The sequence below is a fragment of the Aplysia californica genome, unplaced genomic scaffold, assembly GCF_000002075.1.
Source record: "Aplysia californica isolate F4 #8 unplaced genomic scaffold, AplCal3.0 scaffold00485, whole genome shotgun sequence".
Taxonomy (NCBI): Eukaryota; Metazoa; Mollusca; class Gastropoda; order Aplysiida; family Aplysiidae; genus Aplysia; species Aplysia californica.
Window position 1 is genome coordinate 260,906 of NW_004797755.1, and position 17,696 is coordinate 278,601.

Sequence of the window (17,696 nt, forward strand, 5' to 3'; positions counted from 1 at the left end):
GTGTGTGTGTGTGTGTGTGTGTGTGTGTGTGTGTGTGTGTGTGTGTGTGTGTGCGTGCGCGTGTGTACGTGTATGGCTGCGTGTTGCGTGTGTGTGTTAGATAATAAACGTGTGAGAAAAATAAGACAGAAACCTTCAATGAGAATATTATATGGTGAATTTAATGATGTATGTATATTTACAGGTAGAAAATACAGAAAAAGAAGCAAATCCTACACATTAAGAACTTGGTAGTACGTAAATTTGCTAACATTTCATTCCTCATAACCTTACACTTACAAATCATATAAATGAAAAGTATCTACGAAAGTGAAATTCTCGAAAACTTTGAGAAAGTTGCGTTTTCCACTTTAAAGAACAGCAATCGTTATTTGGAAAAATCTGGAAACAAATTATGGTACAGCCATATTACAAAAAAAAAAGGAAACAAAAAGCAAATTAAGTTTTAGTTACGGACTAAATGTACATGTCTTAGAAATCAGATTATATATACATATATGAATTATTGAGCTGACAGTGTGATGGTAAAACTGTTTGATATTTATTTACTTCGAATTACAAATAAACAATATTATCCAGAAGCATTGTTAACGAAATTGATACACGGCATAATATATTATACTAAGGCACCTGGCAGACAACACCGAACTCCAGATACGCGAATTTGCCAAACAACCTTAGTTTTCCACAAGCACATAAGAGCGCAGAGGTATTTAAAGAAACACTTTTCTAAGTTTGATTATTCTGTGTTAATGATTGATTCAAGTGGTTTTAAACGGTTGGACACGAAATATTTTGTTGAAATATGAAAATGTAAAAAGAAAACCAACCTATGGTTTCAGTACGATGTTTCCGTAAGTTTACTTTGATAATTATCATGGAAACATTCACCATGTGTCACAAATGAATTTGACAAATCACGCAGGGTAGCACATGTGTCTGTCAGATACCATCACATAGAAAAAGATATAGGATTATTTGAATTTTTAAAAAACCCACGCACTCAAGTTTCGTGAACGAAATACATATTTTAAAAAGGCAGTAGCAAAATAGAAAAAGACGTATATAATTACATATATATTGCGATGATACCCAGCAACAAAAATCTCGATTCTGCGACACAAAATTACCTTAACAATTATAGATTTAATAACTTAGTCGAATATAATGCTAAAAATACTAAATGGGTGATGAGTTGAAATGTACAATGTGCATGATAAACAAACACACTCGTCGTTCAAAAACCTTTACACTATTTCTTCAAATCAGGCAGTGTTTTTATATTGCAATTCACAAGACACTTTGGGGTGACCTGCCGACAAACGAGAACACACCATTTTGAGCTGCACTTTAAACTTTTTGCTGCAAATCTTAAACACACAGTTGCATAGTTGATGAATGTAGAGAAATACGTCAATAGCAAAAGGGTACGGGGTACGTACATTTTATTGACAGCGCGTAAAAAAGACACCCGTATAATGGATATAAGGTATAACAATTTTTTTTTCGTATTTTGTGAAACATTTTACCATCTATTCTCGTATAGCAGACAAATAGTTAAGACTTTCAGACGATCATACCCCGCTGTTCTTGACACCATTTTGCATCAATTAGTTTTAATCATCAGTAAGACGTGTTTGGTTTGTCTTTTCCCAAGTCATGCCCGAAGTTGGCATTAAAGTTATACGGATTTGCTGATAATGAAAGAGAAAGAAACACGTATAAATCAAGTAATCAGAACCACTGCATCAGCTTTCATTCTCAGATTCTATCTGAAGTGAAAAACATGGACAAAATAAATAATACAAATAATTGTATTTCCATTATAGAAGGCTTTGAATAAAATGAGCCTGTGTATTCTTCGTATAATAAAGGTTTACATTGCCTATTCTCAGTCTTGTTGGTGCGAAAGTTATAGGCCTAATCACGAGAGATTGGAAGACAGAATGCCGAATATATAAAAAGACTATACACATTAATTAAAAAAGTCTCTTTTGCAATTTTCACATGAGCATTGCCGATATTAAAATTTTGGTAACTTAGGGAAAGTTCCCACCTAATTAAACATAGTTATCGTAATAATTGGGGTACATATGCTATTTATTCCTTGGCAGCCTCTTTATCGTTTACTTCCTCCACCACTTTCTCTTTCTCGGGGTCTGCCTCCACAACTTCCTCTTTGGCGTCAGGCTCTGTCAGTTTGGACTCGTCAATCTCAATCCCGTCGGTCTTCACTTCCTCCAGAGGAGCCTTTTCCGGTTCCGCTTGTTTTCTCGGCTTCTTGGCGCGCAGCAGACATTTCTTGGCTCCAGCGAAGGTGGCGCCAGCGGCGAAGATGTACTCGTACAGCAGACCGGCCAGAAGTCCTCCGGTGAGGGGGCCCACCCAGAACACCTGTAGACAATCAAGGAATACAATAACTTTAAGGTCAGTTTTTTCGTTAGAGTGACTGGCATGAAGTGTGTTATCGACTTACTAATAATATCCACATCACACAGAACAATAAAACAAGTGAAGCAAGAACTTGTACATTCTTCTAGCTGACTGCCAACTTTAGGACAAAGGCTCAGCAGTTGCTGGATTTAATTTTTTTAAAATTATAACAAAGGCAAGATAATGACGCTCTGTCGACACCGTTTAGATCACTTTGGAGGCAGGCTAAGTTCCAACCTTGGCTGCCAGTGTAACCAGGGCGGGAGTGGTTCACAGCATTTCATCTAACAGAGATTAAAGAAAGAAGTTGCCCACTTTGGAATCGAACTTATCTTGTGCGCGCAACAGCAAATAGCCTAATTTTTACACTGCGGACAGTAGTCAACAACAGCTTGGCCGATATAAACAACAACGACACCACTATCAGAAGAAGAAGAAGAAGAAGAAGAAGAAGAAGAAGAAGAAGAAGAAGAAGAAGAAGAAGAAGAAGAAGAAGAAGAAGAAGAAGAAGAAGAAGAAGAAGAAGTAGAAGGAGGAGGAGGAGGAGGAGGAGGAGGAGGAGGAGGAGGAGGAGGAGGAGGAGGAGAAGGAGGAGGAGGAGGAGGGGGAGGAGGAGGAGGAGGAAGAGGAGGAAGAGGAGGAGGAGGAAGGGGAAGAAGAAGAAGTAGGAGAAGAAGAAGAAGAAGATGATGATGATGAGGAAGAAGAAAAAAACAACAACAACAAAATAACAACAGCAACAAAAACAACAATGATTCTGGGTTGGACGAGCGGGTAGAAGGAAGACGGGATACAAACAGTGTGTTTGTGCGAGAGTAATTTGAGCGTTTTTAAAAAAAAGCATGCGCATGTGTATGAGGGGTGGGGGGGTGAGGGGGAGAGCGTGAGAGAGTGACAGATAGACACAGAAAGAGAGAGAGGGAGAGGAGAGGAGAGGAGAGAGAGAGAGAGAGAGAGAGAGAGAGAGAGAGAGAGAGAGAGAGAGAGAAAGAGAGAGGGGGGGGGGGGGGGGGGGGTATGCATGTGAAAGATTTGTTTTAACCCTTAGGAGCTTTTCCTAAAAATAGAAACATTATTCTCAGATCAGCAGATTAGAATTTGGCTCCATTTCCTCCCACAGGCCGTGGGTCATTTCCTCCCCGTTTACTCAGTTGGTATCGTGCACAGTGCAAGGCCATGGTGCGGAGCACCCTAATTTCAATCGCCAGGAGTGTCAATCTTGATCTTCAGTTGCTTTGGGAAAACTCTCGTACGCCACTTGTTTTGGCCGATCGTATTGGGGATGGACGCACGTTGAATTCAGGGGACGTACTTTTGAAGAGCGTTAGAGTTAAAGTGTTTAAATCAAAGTTAAAGCCATAAGGCATACAAAATTCAACTTCTTCACGACCTCAAATATTGTTTTTATATATTTCCGTTTCAGGAAATTATTTTTGAGTCAATCTTTTTGTACGTTTATGGCAGTCAATTGGACTTCTTTTAAAAAAAAAGAAAGAATACCATTGCTCTCACCTGCTCTCCCTGACCTTGCATGCTTTAAAGAAAAACCTTCACTGTGCTTACATAGACATTTCACGAATACGACTGGAATGCGGCACACCTGTACCATATTTACTACACGCTGACTCAGGTCTGCACCTCGTAAACAGGTAAGGGAAGATAATACATTCTTGGGGCTTTCCCCTCTACACTGTTTAGATTCCACGAGCAATTATTTACAACTCTAAGCTTGGAATACCCCCCCCCCCCCCCCGCCAAACCCCCCCCCCCAAAACAAAACAAAACCAACAAAAAACCCACATATTTCCCCCCGTACACGTGCATTTTTTTTTTGACTTATCGCACGTTTTTGTCACTTACTGCTCCCCCTTTCAACAAATCTTAAATCTTAAAGACATACCCACACGTCCGCAGAACCAAAATCAATGTGTAAGAGGGCCAACATGTGCACCCACCTACTGACTTTGTTTTTTTTTATACCCCTCTGGCTGAAGCAGCAATACAAATTAATACCATTTCTCTATTCTGTGGCATAATTCAACTCATTTTCCTTGCCGGAATAGAAACGTATCCCCCATATAAGTTTGGGTAGGGGGGGGTTAAAATGCCAACTGGCATTTTTCGAAAATCTCCCTTAAAAAAAATACCCCACTGTTTTTTCCCCCGCAGTTGCACAGTGTAATACGGTATTTGAACAAAAACAAAAACAAAAAGCCCAAAAAAAATTTCAATTGTGAATGATATGCATAATAAAGCTCCCGGCAACAGGAAACTACATTTTGTATACGCAACACTTCTGCTAAGGGAAAGAAATTGAAGGTATATGAACTTTTCAATGAGTGTTGCAAATCTTTGAACCCCAAGGAGGTTCATAAGATTAAGAACCTGGGTTAAGGAAGGGCTTGCGTGTGTGTGCGCTTATCGCAACCAATGATAATTACGGATCTTACAAAATTCCGCGTAAAGTTATGAAAAGTCGAGATCGTTATCATTAGTGGCTCATTGCTACCGTAATTTCTGGAGGGCTGGCACGCCGCTTCGGTTGGACGATGGAGAGTAATGATCGTCCCCGCGGCGAAATCACGGCGGACTTATCACGGCAGACGAGCAAGCCACTACTGACGGGAGGGTCATCGACACCCCATCTGGCCGCATCATCATCGCAATTTAAACCACTGGGATCCAACGGCCGATAATCAAAGCTGATGAAAAGTTGTGAGTGGTCTCCTCCTCCCCTTACTTGACTGCTCACAGCGCCATCTGGAGACGGGTTCAAGGGACGCCACTCCCCAGGCACCCAAAATCTGGCTTTGATCTTGCCCTTGGGACTAGACATGGCTTCCTACCAGAGTCCCTACAAGTGCTTCGTGCCAGGAGGAATTCTTATTTTTCTCACCTAAGGTTTACGGATCTTATCCTATATCAGATTCCTTTTCGACTTGCTTGAAGAGATTCCTAGCCTGTGTATAATGTACCGGTCTATTAGATGCCGTGCTGTTGTATCACGTGGTGCCCGTTCACTTTGACGTGAAAATGTCGTTTGAACCTTACACAATATATAACGTCAAGCTCGTACATTGGGATACATACTTCTTGGGACATCCACTCAATCCCTTTACACATAGACATACACAAGAACTAACTCTTAAACACGCACACACACACGCACACTCACACACACACAAACATACACACATACGCACACGCACACACATACACACACACACACACGCACACACACACAAACACAAGAGACACAAACACAAACACACCACAACCTTATCACAGAGACCAGCCTCATACACTTGTTTCCTTCAGTTGGCCTACAATGTACATGTACACATATTTCTTTTTTTTTGGGAGGGGATGTCTACACATTCTGAGCCCTTTTCCATGTTTGTATGATAACTTATACACTCGTGTATTCTTATAATTTGGTCTACATTCTTCCTGCACATTGACAAGGAGAGGAACGTTGAGAAATCCCGAGCTACTGCTTAAAAAGGGATTGTTTACTATGCAAATTCACTCGCTAAATAAGAGCTCCGATCTTTTGAACTTTAACCCCGCAGCTCAACACATGCGCTGTTTAACTCACTCAGTGTTGTACACTGCCTTACAAAGTGTCTTCAGGTTTCTCTCTATTCTCAACACACTGCTACAGACATTGCACAACCAAGTTTACCAGGCGCCACACCCTTATTTATAGAGAACACACTTCGCTAAATAAATAGAATTCCGCAGACGTAAACTCTCCTTCAACAGTCTCATTGCCCACTCCGTGACCCTGGGTTTAATAAGACCAGTCTGTTCTCAGAAATAAGAAAAAGAATCTCCTTATCAGGCGTTTATGGAGAGGTTCAAGGCACCTTTTCTCACATCATGGTGAAACCCAAATAACACAGCCATTCGGAACCATGGACCCTTAAGAATTTCCCGAGGATTGATAGGTTTTCATGGATTCAGGTGGGTGAGGGTGGAGGTCGGGTAGGGTTGTGTGTGTGTGTGGGGGGGGGGGGGAGGGTTAGAACCGGTGCACACTTTGTTTATTGGGAAGACAATCAGGGAAAGCATGCTATAGGTGTCAGGTCCATCTTCACAGGGAAGAGTTGCGTTTTGCTTTTCGAAAGCGGAACGTTTGACATTCTCTACGTTTGTCCGCGTCCAGTATGCCGAATCTCATCAAGAAAAAAAAAATCGAGAAACGGCCGAAAGACCACAAGCAACTTTATTTACATACAACTAATTGTTTGTGGCATTATGTTTTAAGTCAACTTCATAGAGGCCCAGTGATGATATTGTATTTACATTTACATATATGCAGTGGTAGAGTCGACTGGATTATTTTCAGATTCGCCAACAAATAAAATGCTCAACAAGCTTAAAATGTACATTGTAGTTGTTCTATCAAGCTGCTGGACGATTTATGTGACCAAGAGAAACGTTATTGTAACAAATTCCAGCCTCAATAGGCTGTTTTATAGGTCGCCAAGCTCACAACACACAACATCACGCATTATAAAAACTTTTCTGACAGCATTTAGGATCGCGCTCCGAGACAAGGTCCTTTGTGACATCTAGTTGGACTCACCACACCTGACCCACGTCCGGCTGCACCACATTGGCCCGATGAGCAGATAAACACAAGCAGTCCCCTGGGCAAAACACAGCAACAAACACTGATGCCTCTTGCCCACCCTCGCTGATCACCGATTACCGCCCCTTGTCAAGGATTACCGTGACGCCACATCCGGTATCAGGCCAACATCAGGATGTCAAAATAAACCAGAAGATATCGTGTACGCCGATTTCCTAGTTACGAGTTACCGGTATCTAGCGCTCTATTATGGTGTAGGTGTAGGCTCATAAAAATTCAGGAGAACACAACTGACAGCCGAAACAAACCACAACAACAAACAACAACAAAAAACCCAAACAAACAAACAAAAAAACAATCATAAAAAAGGGGGGGGGGGGGGGGGGAGATTTGGCACCCATTGAAATAAAATCAGAACAAAAATGACTACGATACAGAAAAACAAACTACCTAAATTATTGATGTTTTCTTCCCTTCCCCAACCCTTGTTAGACACTGAGGTCATAAAAGTCCCTTGGGTTCTGGCATGGTGTTTATAAGCAGGAATGGCCTAACTTTAACTACTGAGCGTGACAAATCACTCATCATAGTATTATTCATTCTCGGAGGAAGCGTTCGACCAAAACATAACGAGGCAGATCTAGACCAAAAAGAAGTATCACCAAATGAAAAATAAAATCTGAACTAAGAAAGCAGGAAGAAATAAAATGCTAATGGCTGTAAAACAAAAGTATATGAACAAGGTTCGCTCCGTCCGTTACTCCCAATTTGCAAGACAAAATTGAATGATATGTCGAGAGTAAAATTAGCATGGTGAAACAGACCGGTGTAGTTAGTTTACAATTGCATACAGATGCGAGCGTGTTAAGAATGTTTTGTTGTTGTTCAAAAGCCCAGGCCTGGACAAAGGTTATATTGTTTTGTCTAGATGGCTTTACGTCTGGTGTTTTTGCTTACCCGCCTTTGCCGCCTTGACCGGAGACATGTTTCACATTAAAGGGTATGCAAACGCTCGTTGTTGTTCTTACGCTTTCGCCCAGGAGCAAGAATTGATACCTGATTTACGGCACTGGGGAAGAAACCTAAGTGATCTACAACGGTTTTGAATTGTAAAATATTCTTTATGTGTGAGATGTATTATTTGTCTGGCGTTTGATTTCTTACTGTGTAACGCGCTTTCATTTCATACAAATACCCCCCCCCCCCTTACAAAAAAAGAGGTCAGTATCAAACACTTATAAAAATAGAATTCGAAGAAAGTGTAAAGTTGCCGGGAGCCACCTTTCTTCGGATCAAATATATATTTTGAAGTCGATGTTTTTTTGTTGTTTTTTTCTGAAAAAGTATACACTTGCATAAGACGTTGTAATTACATGTAATATGACGGAAAAAGATGGAACCACATCCACTCTCTTATTCTTTGGTCAGACACATCCCTCAGGAGCAAGCAAAACAAGAGTGCATGTGTACTCGTATGTTGTGAGTGTGTGTATGTGTGGAAGGGGGGGGGGGGGTAATCCACATAGGCGTGCACATAGACAAACCACAAGAACAGGTCTATCGCTGGAACGAACTTTCATGAATACTTCCTTGACGTGTTTGATTTTTTTGTGTGACATTTTTTTTTCAACTCGCTTTGCTGCCAGTAAAGCAGGGGCGGCTCTTGGGGCTAAAAAGTGGGCGTGCACAATAATGATTAAGCTATAGCATGTTGAAGATAGTCAAGGGCATAGTAAATGAGACGGTGTATAATTTTAGGATCCTTGGGTTGGTGAGGGAGGGCCTCGTGGTTTTATTTTCATTCTTTTTACTTGTCGCTTTGATTTCTAGAACTAAATTTGTTCGTTAGCTAAACATCAATTTTGTTCATCCTGTATTGGAACTGAACACTCAAGTACATGTAATAACTTTCACTACTCCACTACAAAACCTTTCAAAGGCACAACTAATAGGGTGGTCATGTTCACCTCCCTCTGGTTCACGGCTACAGAGTCACTTGAACCAATCACAATTCACTTGAGCACTCCCCTGGATTGCTCCGGGGCTCACATAATACTGGCGAAGAAGAGCGTAGAGTCTGTCGTGTATATTTTTAGACTGCCTACTGTGGGCGATGTTTCGGCACTATTCGGCAGGAGCACATTTGAGATGTGCCGGCTTATTAATATTAATGTACCGCTAAACTCGCTACGAGTGTCGTCATCGCTTGGGTTATTCCCCAAGAGCGATTTATAGGTCAGGTTACACTGTTGAATATCCTTTTCTGTTTAGCTAAAGCGCATGGACTTTGGCATGGCATAGTAGATGTTTTACGGCGCTATAGACATAGAAACGACAGTTATGGCGCCAGTGAGGACCTTTGTTTTGATGTAATATTTAGCTAGTGTTTATTTCTTGCTTCTTTATTTTATTATTGTGGGTGTTTTACGTAATAGAACATTCAAAAATTTTAGGTGGCACTGCACGACCGTGCTCTATGGACGAACCGCGCCTGCAATAAAGTGCTTACGGTGCGTGATGTTGCAAGTTTAACCAAAGCAACTTCCTAGCGTGTCTAGATCTTGGTTTAGAAACATTGCTGTCGGTGAATTAAATGGCCCAGCAGGTTGGAAATGCCATACTCGTATGACGCACCCCCTCTTGTTTGAAAACATCATTATAATTATCTTATCCCTTGCTTCTCTAAACACCATTTTTTTTCAACATTCCTATTCACCCTCCCCCCCCTTTTCCCACACACGCACACCCTTTTTCCTGTTATCCTACTCCACTTTTAAAAGATCACCCCTAGGTCTAGTTACCTCTCCGGACGTCGTACTTTTTCTTCTCTCTTTCATTTACCATTGTATCCCTTTAAAATTCTATAGGCTTACTCTATTCCCTTAAATTGTCCTGACCTCCTACCCTTGCTTCTCTCCAATTCCAAAATCTGACGCTACCACTTTTTCCCACACTAGCATCCCTCCGATTCACACTTTCCATCCTCCTCCTTCTTCTCTTCTTTTTTATCTCCTTTCCTCTCCTGCACTGGGTGAGCAGCCCCTGCTAACTAAGACCCTTGCTGCCGACAGGCATCATAATTAATTACATATCTGAAAATGAATACCGTGGGGTTTCTAGCATAGCTGTCTCTATCCCCTGGTTCCTTTATTATGCTACCTTGTCCTTTCATATAGACTGGAAGATACCCACGCCTGCCCCCCCCCCCCCCCCACACACACTTTTTTTTCTTTTCACTTGATCTCTTGGCACTAATTATTCATAACCTCACAAGTTTGATCCAACTAATTCTGGAAATGCTGCAAGGAAAAACTTTTTAATGGCGTGAAAGGATTTATATCAAGGACATTTAATATCCACGAAAGGAAAAATAAAGCCATAGTAAACGAGGACATTTTTCAGCATTAACTTTAAGCTGTGAGTTTTAATCTGATAATAATCTTTTTTTTCCAAATTCATGTGTTTTAATTCGAGACGAGAACATGTTTCTGACGCTTTAGTAGGCCTACTCTGCGAGAATTCTATAGGAAGTGGATACCTAAGCCAGACCAAAACGGCCTCCAACTCATTTTTTTTTCAAACAGCACAAGTTTTTTTTTCTTGAAAAATCCAAACAAAAACAGCCCCCCCCCCCCACTTACCCACATACACACACAACAAAGAAAACCCTGCAGTGTAAAAAAAAAGGATAAGGGACTGAAAGTATTAAAAAGTTGTTTACGCTGTTTTTCTACACAATTTTTGTTTGTTTCTACTTCCCTCCTCGTTTTATGTTTTTCGCTAATTGTCAGATTGTGCACGTCAACACTATGACAAGGGAGGGGCTTCCTACAAGGGCGTTTTACGCAGACAACAGGAGGCTGTTGTGAGAATGCAAGAGCTGCAGAACGTAATAATGTGTGGGAAACTCTCAGCTACATATCTGCTCCTGTGCACGGAGGATTTGTAGAGGTTTACAGGACCCGCCAAGCAGCCACCAAGGAAGAAAAATCTCGTAGAATAATAATAAAATATCAAGGCCTGCTGGAGTTATATAAACATTCTCAGTAAATGTAGGCTACGTGAATTTTTGTTTCATTATTATGACATGCATTATTACTATCATTCTTCTTCTTCTTCTTTTTCTTCTTCTTCTTCTTCTTCTTCTTCTTCTTCTTCTTCTTCTCCTCCTCCTCCTCCTCCTCCTCCTCCTCCTCCTCCTCCTCCTCCTCCTCCTCCTTCTTCTTCTTCTTCTTCTTCTTCTTCTTCTTCTTCTTCTTCTTCTTCTTCTTCTTCTTCTTCTTCTTCTTCTTCTTCTTCTTCTTCTTCTTCTTCCTCTTCTTCTTCCTCTTCTTCTTCTTCTTCTCATCAATATTATATCATTATCATTATTACTAATACTATTATTTCTATTATTATCAATATTATTTATTTATGTATCTTTATTTATTTATCTATTCATTAATTTTATTTTGTAAATTTTAATTCTTTTAGGGCGACGAGGAGAGGGGGTTAGATAGATAGACAGATAGATAGATAGATAGATAGATAGATAGATAGATAGATAGATAGATAGATAGATAGATAGATAGATAGATAGATAGATAGATAGATAGATAGATAGATAGATAGATAGATAGATAGAAAGACAGACAGACAGACAGAGAACAGAGATGGGGTTAGAACACAGAAATAGAAAAAAAGGGGGGGGGGGGGAGGCGGTAAAGAACGGCTCCTGGAGGGTTCTTTTCTCTGGGTACACACGCTAGAATTTAATCAGCTAATCTCGAGAGCTCATGACACCAGACACTCACATTGTAAAGGAAAAGGTAGGGAACGAAAAAGATGGATTGAGGAAGTCAAGGAAATCCTGAGAAACTATAACATTTCACTTGAAAGAGCTACAGAATTGGGCTACCATTGACTGCATCCCCCCTTGAAGTTTAACGGCAACAGAGGATGAAAAAGTAAAAAAAAAAAAAAAGAAAAAGTAAAGTGCTCAAGCTTGAAGGAACAAATTATTATTGCAAATGTGGAGCGTAAACACTGAAGGGGCTTTTTAAAATAATTCCATTAACTGAACCTCATAGAGCCAGTGAGCCAACACTAAAATGTGGATAAAGGGTTCAGGGTGGTTTAGTGCTTTATGGTTTGCTCTTATCATTTCTGCTATATATTCCTTCCAGTCTTTTTCATGATATCTGCCCCCCCCCCAACCCCCACAAAAAACAACAACAACAACAAACAAACAACAACAACAAAACAAAACAACCCCCCAAAAAAACAAAAACAAAACAACAACAACAAATTAAAAAATAAATAAATCCCAACCCGTTTTTCACCAATCGCGTGTGTGCACGATGTCTAAAACGAATCATCTAACAAGTGGTTGGAAGCAACCAAGGGAACTAAATTTTTCCATCATCAACACCCACGGCATTTCAGAAGTAGCTGATAAGTTGCACCACATTCATTCTTTCTTCCAGACAGGAAGTCTTGATGGAGTGCATTTCCCTTAATGCGCGGCGTGTGTCAAAAGTAGGTGGAAGAACTAACCTTAGGCAAAAAAATGTGCTTCTCCCCCTCCACCCCACCCCCACCTCCGCTCTTTCTCTCAGTCTCTCTCTCTCTCTCTCTCTCTCTCTCTCTCTCTCTCTCTCTCTTTCTCTCCCTCTCTCTCTCTCTCTCTCTCTCTCTCTCTCTCTCTCTCCCCCCCCTTCTCTCTCTCTCTCTCTCTCTCTCTCTCTCTCTCTCTCTCTCTCTCTCTCACACACACACACACACACACACACACACACACAGACACTTAGGTCTCATGTTGTCCTCATTCTTTACAAAGGCAATCCAACAGAAAATGTTAACGCTTGTTTTAGCAAATCAAGCAGAAGAAACGTAGATCTATTTTAAAGGTCCTGCAGAATCTTTACTTTGCAGATTTCGATTTGGAAATCAGATATAGAAAGCAGGGAAAAAAATTGAATCAAAAGTTGGAATTCTTACATAAAGATCACTGGAATTCCCCCATTTGCCGGCCCAAGATTATGAATTATCATTCTATCAAAATGTTACAGCCTTATCTGTAACAGGCGGAGTCTTACTCATGGAGACAGAAAAACAATAACAATCTAAACAGACAAGCATTGTGAAGCCATGACCTCTCAGACTGGGGTGTGGACTTGCCTAAGATAATGAAACGAAAACAAAGAAGTACGAATTGATAATGGGCTGTAAACACTTTCACGTCAAGGCAGTGCATAGCTTGATGGGGTGGCTTTTGGAACTGTAAAAATAGGTACATTGTATAGATAGTTGCTGTGATTCATTTACAATGTCCACTTAACCTTTATTCCCCACTTTTTTAAATCTAAAATTATTTTGTTTACAGTTACATAGCGGAGTGCTTGTAACACATTATGTTTGTGGACTTTGTTCAAGCCACTTTAAAAAGGTGAAACGATATAGGTTTAACGCCCCAATCAACACTGTTAGGTTATTTGAAGCGGGATTTTCGAGTTTAACGTCCATATCTGACAGGACCGTGCCAAATAGGCAATTCCTGTAAAGCGCCTTTCCCAAAGACAAAACGTCGGAACAGTATGAGGTTTGAACCTCCGAACTCGCAATCTCACGATGCTTGTTCCTATGACCTTGAAAAGCGGTTAATTAAAGAGGAAAGCAAAAGGTTTAACCAATATATATATTATTTTGAAAAACACCTAGATTTGCCGAGCAAAGTAGGCCTACCCCATGATGAGATGAGCGTTTTAGTCCTACTTTAAACCTGCCGCCCATACCGCAGGTAGAAGTGGCAGCGCTAACTAAAGGTCACCGCTACTCATCTTTCCAGGTCCTTGGGAACACAAGAAGAGCTTTGGGCCCCACGTCTCCCCAGGGATGTTGTGGTGTGGCGCATGGCACAGTAGGTGAGCGCTCTGCGTAGTGAGGCGCCCACTCTCTTGGCGGTCTTTGAAGTAGGCCTACATGTACTCTCACCCTAAACTGGTCACCGCTCACCACAAGGGGCATATGGTAACGTTTCCTTTCTTCTATCGCCAGTGGATATCTCGTCAAAACTTTGCTCTTATTGGGTGAGAAGTTTTTTGATCCGAAGATTAGGTTCTCATCTCTGAATAAAGATTATTTGTGTAAAGAGAATTATACAATGAAACCGACTTCGTTACACAACCACTGAAAACTGGGTTTGATACAGTACAAAAGGTCAATTACAAAAGATGAATTTCTAAATTCCAATGCATCTACGACCACTTTGTTTTAGAAAAACTTGTCTTGATTGGAAAAAAAACCCATCGCCTACTATTGAATTCCTTCTGAGTCGAGTGATTTCATAGATCGTCTTTTCGGCTCATATCAAAGAGTCACGCGTGCAGCTAGCACTCAGGGCGATATGTACTTAAAATTAGTGGAGTTACGTTTCATATATATTTAAGCTCTATTATTTCGAGAGAAGTAGTAATGTCGTTCGAAAAATATTCTTATTAGCAGCGGGAGGCAATAAGTTTTGTTTGTTCGTCATTTATTTATGAAAAAATATCATCTTCGTTCAAAAGATGTCCATACACTGTATTGTAACATATCGCGAATCATTAAATTATGTTATCATCATTTAAATCAATGTTAAAGAAATAAAACCATGGGTAACAACGACACGAAAGGCTCCATCTTCAGATGATGAAGGACGAGACGACTTATTCAGCCATAACTAAGGCGTTAACCTTTTGGCTATCCCCACCCCCTCCAAACGCCGCAGGAGCCTTTGTAAGAACAGAATGATAATGCGCAGTACGTATGACAGCAAAGCTCTGTGTATGAATCCCACGCATTATTATCAGGGACCAGCCCCGACCCTTCTTGTCATCCAAGCGATATTTAAATCTCATTTCTCGTTTCTGTGCTCTCCCCTTTCCTGATAACCGGGCGCCAACGATGAACAAATCGTTGGCTTGTCAGATCGGGGTACGAGAGCTATGACAAAGGGGAATCTCTTGTAAAATTTGCTCCGTGACTTTTTTTCGCATTTGCACCCTCGCAAGCAAACAAAGACACACTGTAGTTAAGGATGAATCTGCTACTTCATCTCAGAGCTCTGTGAGCGCTTGGGGGTTAACCTTTTTGACGTAAGTCAAGTGAGCTGAACAAAGCTGTAATAGTTAAGGGGAAAACTTTCTTGAAAGTGTTAACATTGTGTTACGTGAAGCATCAAACTAAAAGATAAAATGCTTATCTTAAAGAGCGGTTGTTCACGAGGATTAAATCAGAAGATATCAGATTTACGAAAATGCTTTTCGCTACAGGCAGTCACCTCCCCCCCCCCCCCAACCACATCTTTTATCACGAAGGCCATTTGGACATTCAGCAGCAGTATGGCAACAATGGACACGCGTTTCAAGGGGTGCTGCACAAGATTATAATAATTATAAGTCTCGTGTCCAGGAGCACACATAACTCAGTGACTGGCTTGTGAATTTCGTAATTTTGGTTGTTTTCGTTCTTGAAATGGTATTTAATTTGGTTGAAGACTGATTATGGTTTCATGGGATTATTTTCAGATTTTCTATTCTATCTGAAGCAGACGCGATCTTTATCTTCGAAACACGTCTAACAAAATATAAACCTCTTTACAACGATATGCATTATTCGTACATATGAGAACTCTCTCTATCTGATGTCACAAAACCGGCACCGAAGTGAGAGTTGTCATGGTAATTTAACACAACATGCTTTTGCGAAGCAACCATATTAACACCTACCTATGCACACGTTTGTCCACACTGCTGCTGAAGTCCCCTTTTTAGTTAGCAGCATACATTGTCATGTACAGTAAACTAAAATATACGCATGTATGGGGTTATAATAATGGGAGGGGGGGGGGGGATTCCTGCTGGAGGCAGAAAGAAGTTGTGATTGTGGGGTGACCGTAAATAAACTTTAAAAACTTCTATATTTTACAGGATCTGTTATATTCTTCAATGCCGGCATTTACATGTATACATGCTTTGCTTCTTCCACCCTTTGTCAGCGCGACTGACAGTGACGTTGTTTATGGGTATCACTATGTATCTGCCAAATTGGTATGTTCATGTCTGATCTTCTTTGTATTCTTTTTTTATTGCCTTGAAAAAAAAGAAGACCAGTCGTCTTCTAGAATGCTTCCTTAAAACGTTTCATTGGTCTTGAATGGAAAAGGTGTTCAACCTCAACCCCTCTCTCCACACCCACTTTATAATATTTGCATATGCCATGTGCACGACTGTCTTTCCCTACACATGTATGTAATTTGTGTACAGGCTCACGTCTGACATGGGTATAGTAGTGCTACCAAAAGAAACATCTTGTAGCGGCGTACATAATATAAATAATTGGTACAACGGGGTTTTCAAAACTGCCCGTGATGTAGCTTCAAAGAAAAGATGCTCAGTCAAGGTTTTTGCAGTGTAGATTTAACGCTCCTTCTGACAACAATGTATGGTTATTTCAGAACTGAATTCCCAAATTGATGGAGAGACAACCCAACGTGCGAAAACGAACCATGACCATTGGCTCCGTAGTCCAGCGTGATACCGACTGAGCTAACTTAGCACTCACAGTCAGGATTAAGATAACGGGGAGCTAGTGCTACGCGATGCGAATTGGACTTGAAGTAGACAATGTTAGTCTTTGTGTTCGTAAGGTGAGACGACGTCAAGGTATAGAATTCTTGTTACAGCTCAGAAAGGTTTCTTTGACGTCATGATCTGGCCTTTCAGTCCAAGTTAGAACCTACTATCACTTTAGCGGATTCTGAATGAGGTCAGGTGTCTTACACATGTTTCGAAACTCGAGCAGGGAGCGCTTCGGATGTTCTCGGGGTAGAAAGAGGAGAAGGAAAACCGAGATAAGTGAGCGCGCAGTTTCAAAACAACGCTAGCCAATGTTGAGCATGGCTTCTGTAAACATCTGGCTTCCTGAGCCCGACACGCATGCCCGATGCTCATGACTCGTTGGCGTATGCTCCTCAGACCCTTCGAACAAGTGCCTTATGGCCTGATGGGAATTTAATACAACCCCACTCTTCAATCTGGCATTTGTTTCGTTTACGTGAGATTACATCAAACTAGGTCTCTTTACAAACAAAATCATTCTACAAGAGAGAGGGAGAGGGGGGGGGGGTGTAAGTGGTGGAGGAGTCACGGAGGAAGAAGCATTCCAATTTTACCTTGGTTTCCAACACAAAGAGGATTTGAGAGCACGAGAGTTTGGGAGACTATCGGAGAGGGAAAAAGTGAAGAGTGGCACGAGGGTTTCTTCGAGCCCCTAGGTTGGATTGACAGCCCGAAGCTGAATACTTGAGTGACTTTCTTTAGTCATGGAAACCGAGCAAAGACGTTCGTCAGGCATATCGCAGACTTTTCCTCGCGAAGAAATGTTACTCCAATTCCAGGGCAGATTGAGAGGATTCATAACTACATCGCTAGCAATAGTAGGACATGGCATTTACGAGCTTCTACTTTTTCATTTCGTACAAGTGAAGGTTGCTTACTTTATACTACGCGTGGAAGTGGTTTATTTTCGGATCCGTCGCTATTAATGGAGTGATATTACACACACACACGTGTGTGTGTGAGTGTGTGTGCGGGTGTGTGTATGTATGTGTGCGGGTGTGTATGTATGTGTAGATGATAATAATAAT

The 17,696-nt window shown here is 41.0% G+C and overlaps 1 protein-coding gene across 1 annotated transcript in view; it reads right to left on the reverse strand.

Annotated features, from left to right (window-relative positions):
* Positions 1-139: 139 nt before the first annotated feature.
* The window catches only part of LOC101850274 (aquaporin AQPAe.a), a gene marked incomplete in the record, with an annotated part of 47,432 nt that continues 29,875 nt past the window's right edge, over positions 140-17,696 (reverse strand). Inside the window, 1 exon segment of the mRNA XM_013086609.2 lies at positions 140-2,394. Coding sequence (XP_012942063.1) covers positions 2,101-2,394 — 294 coding nt within the window.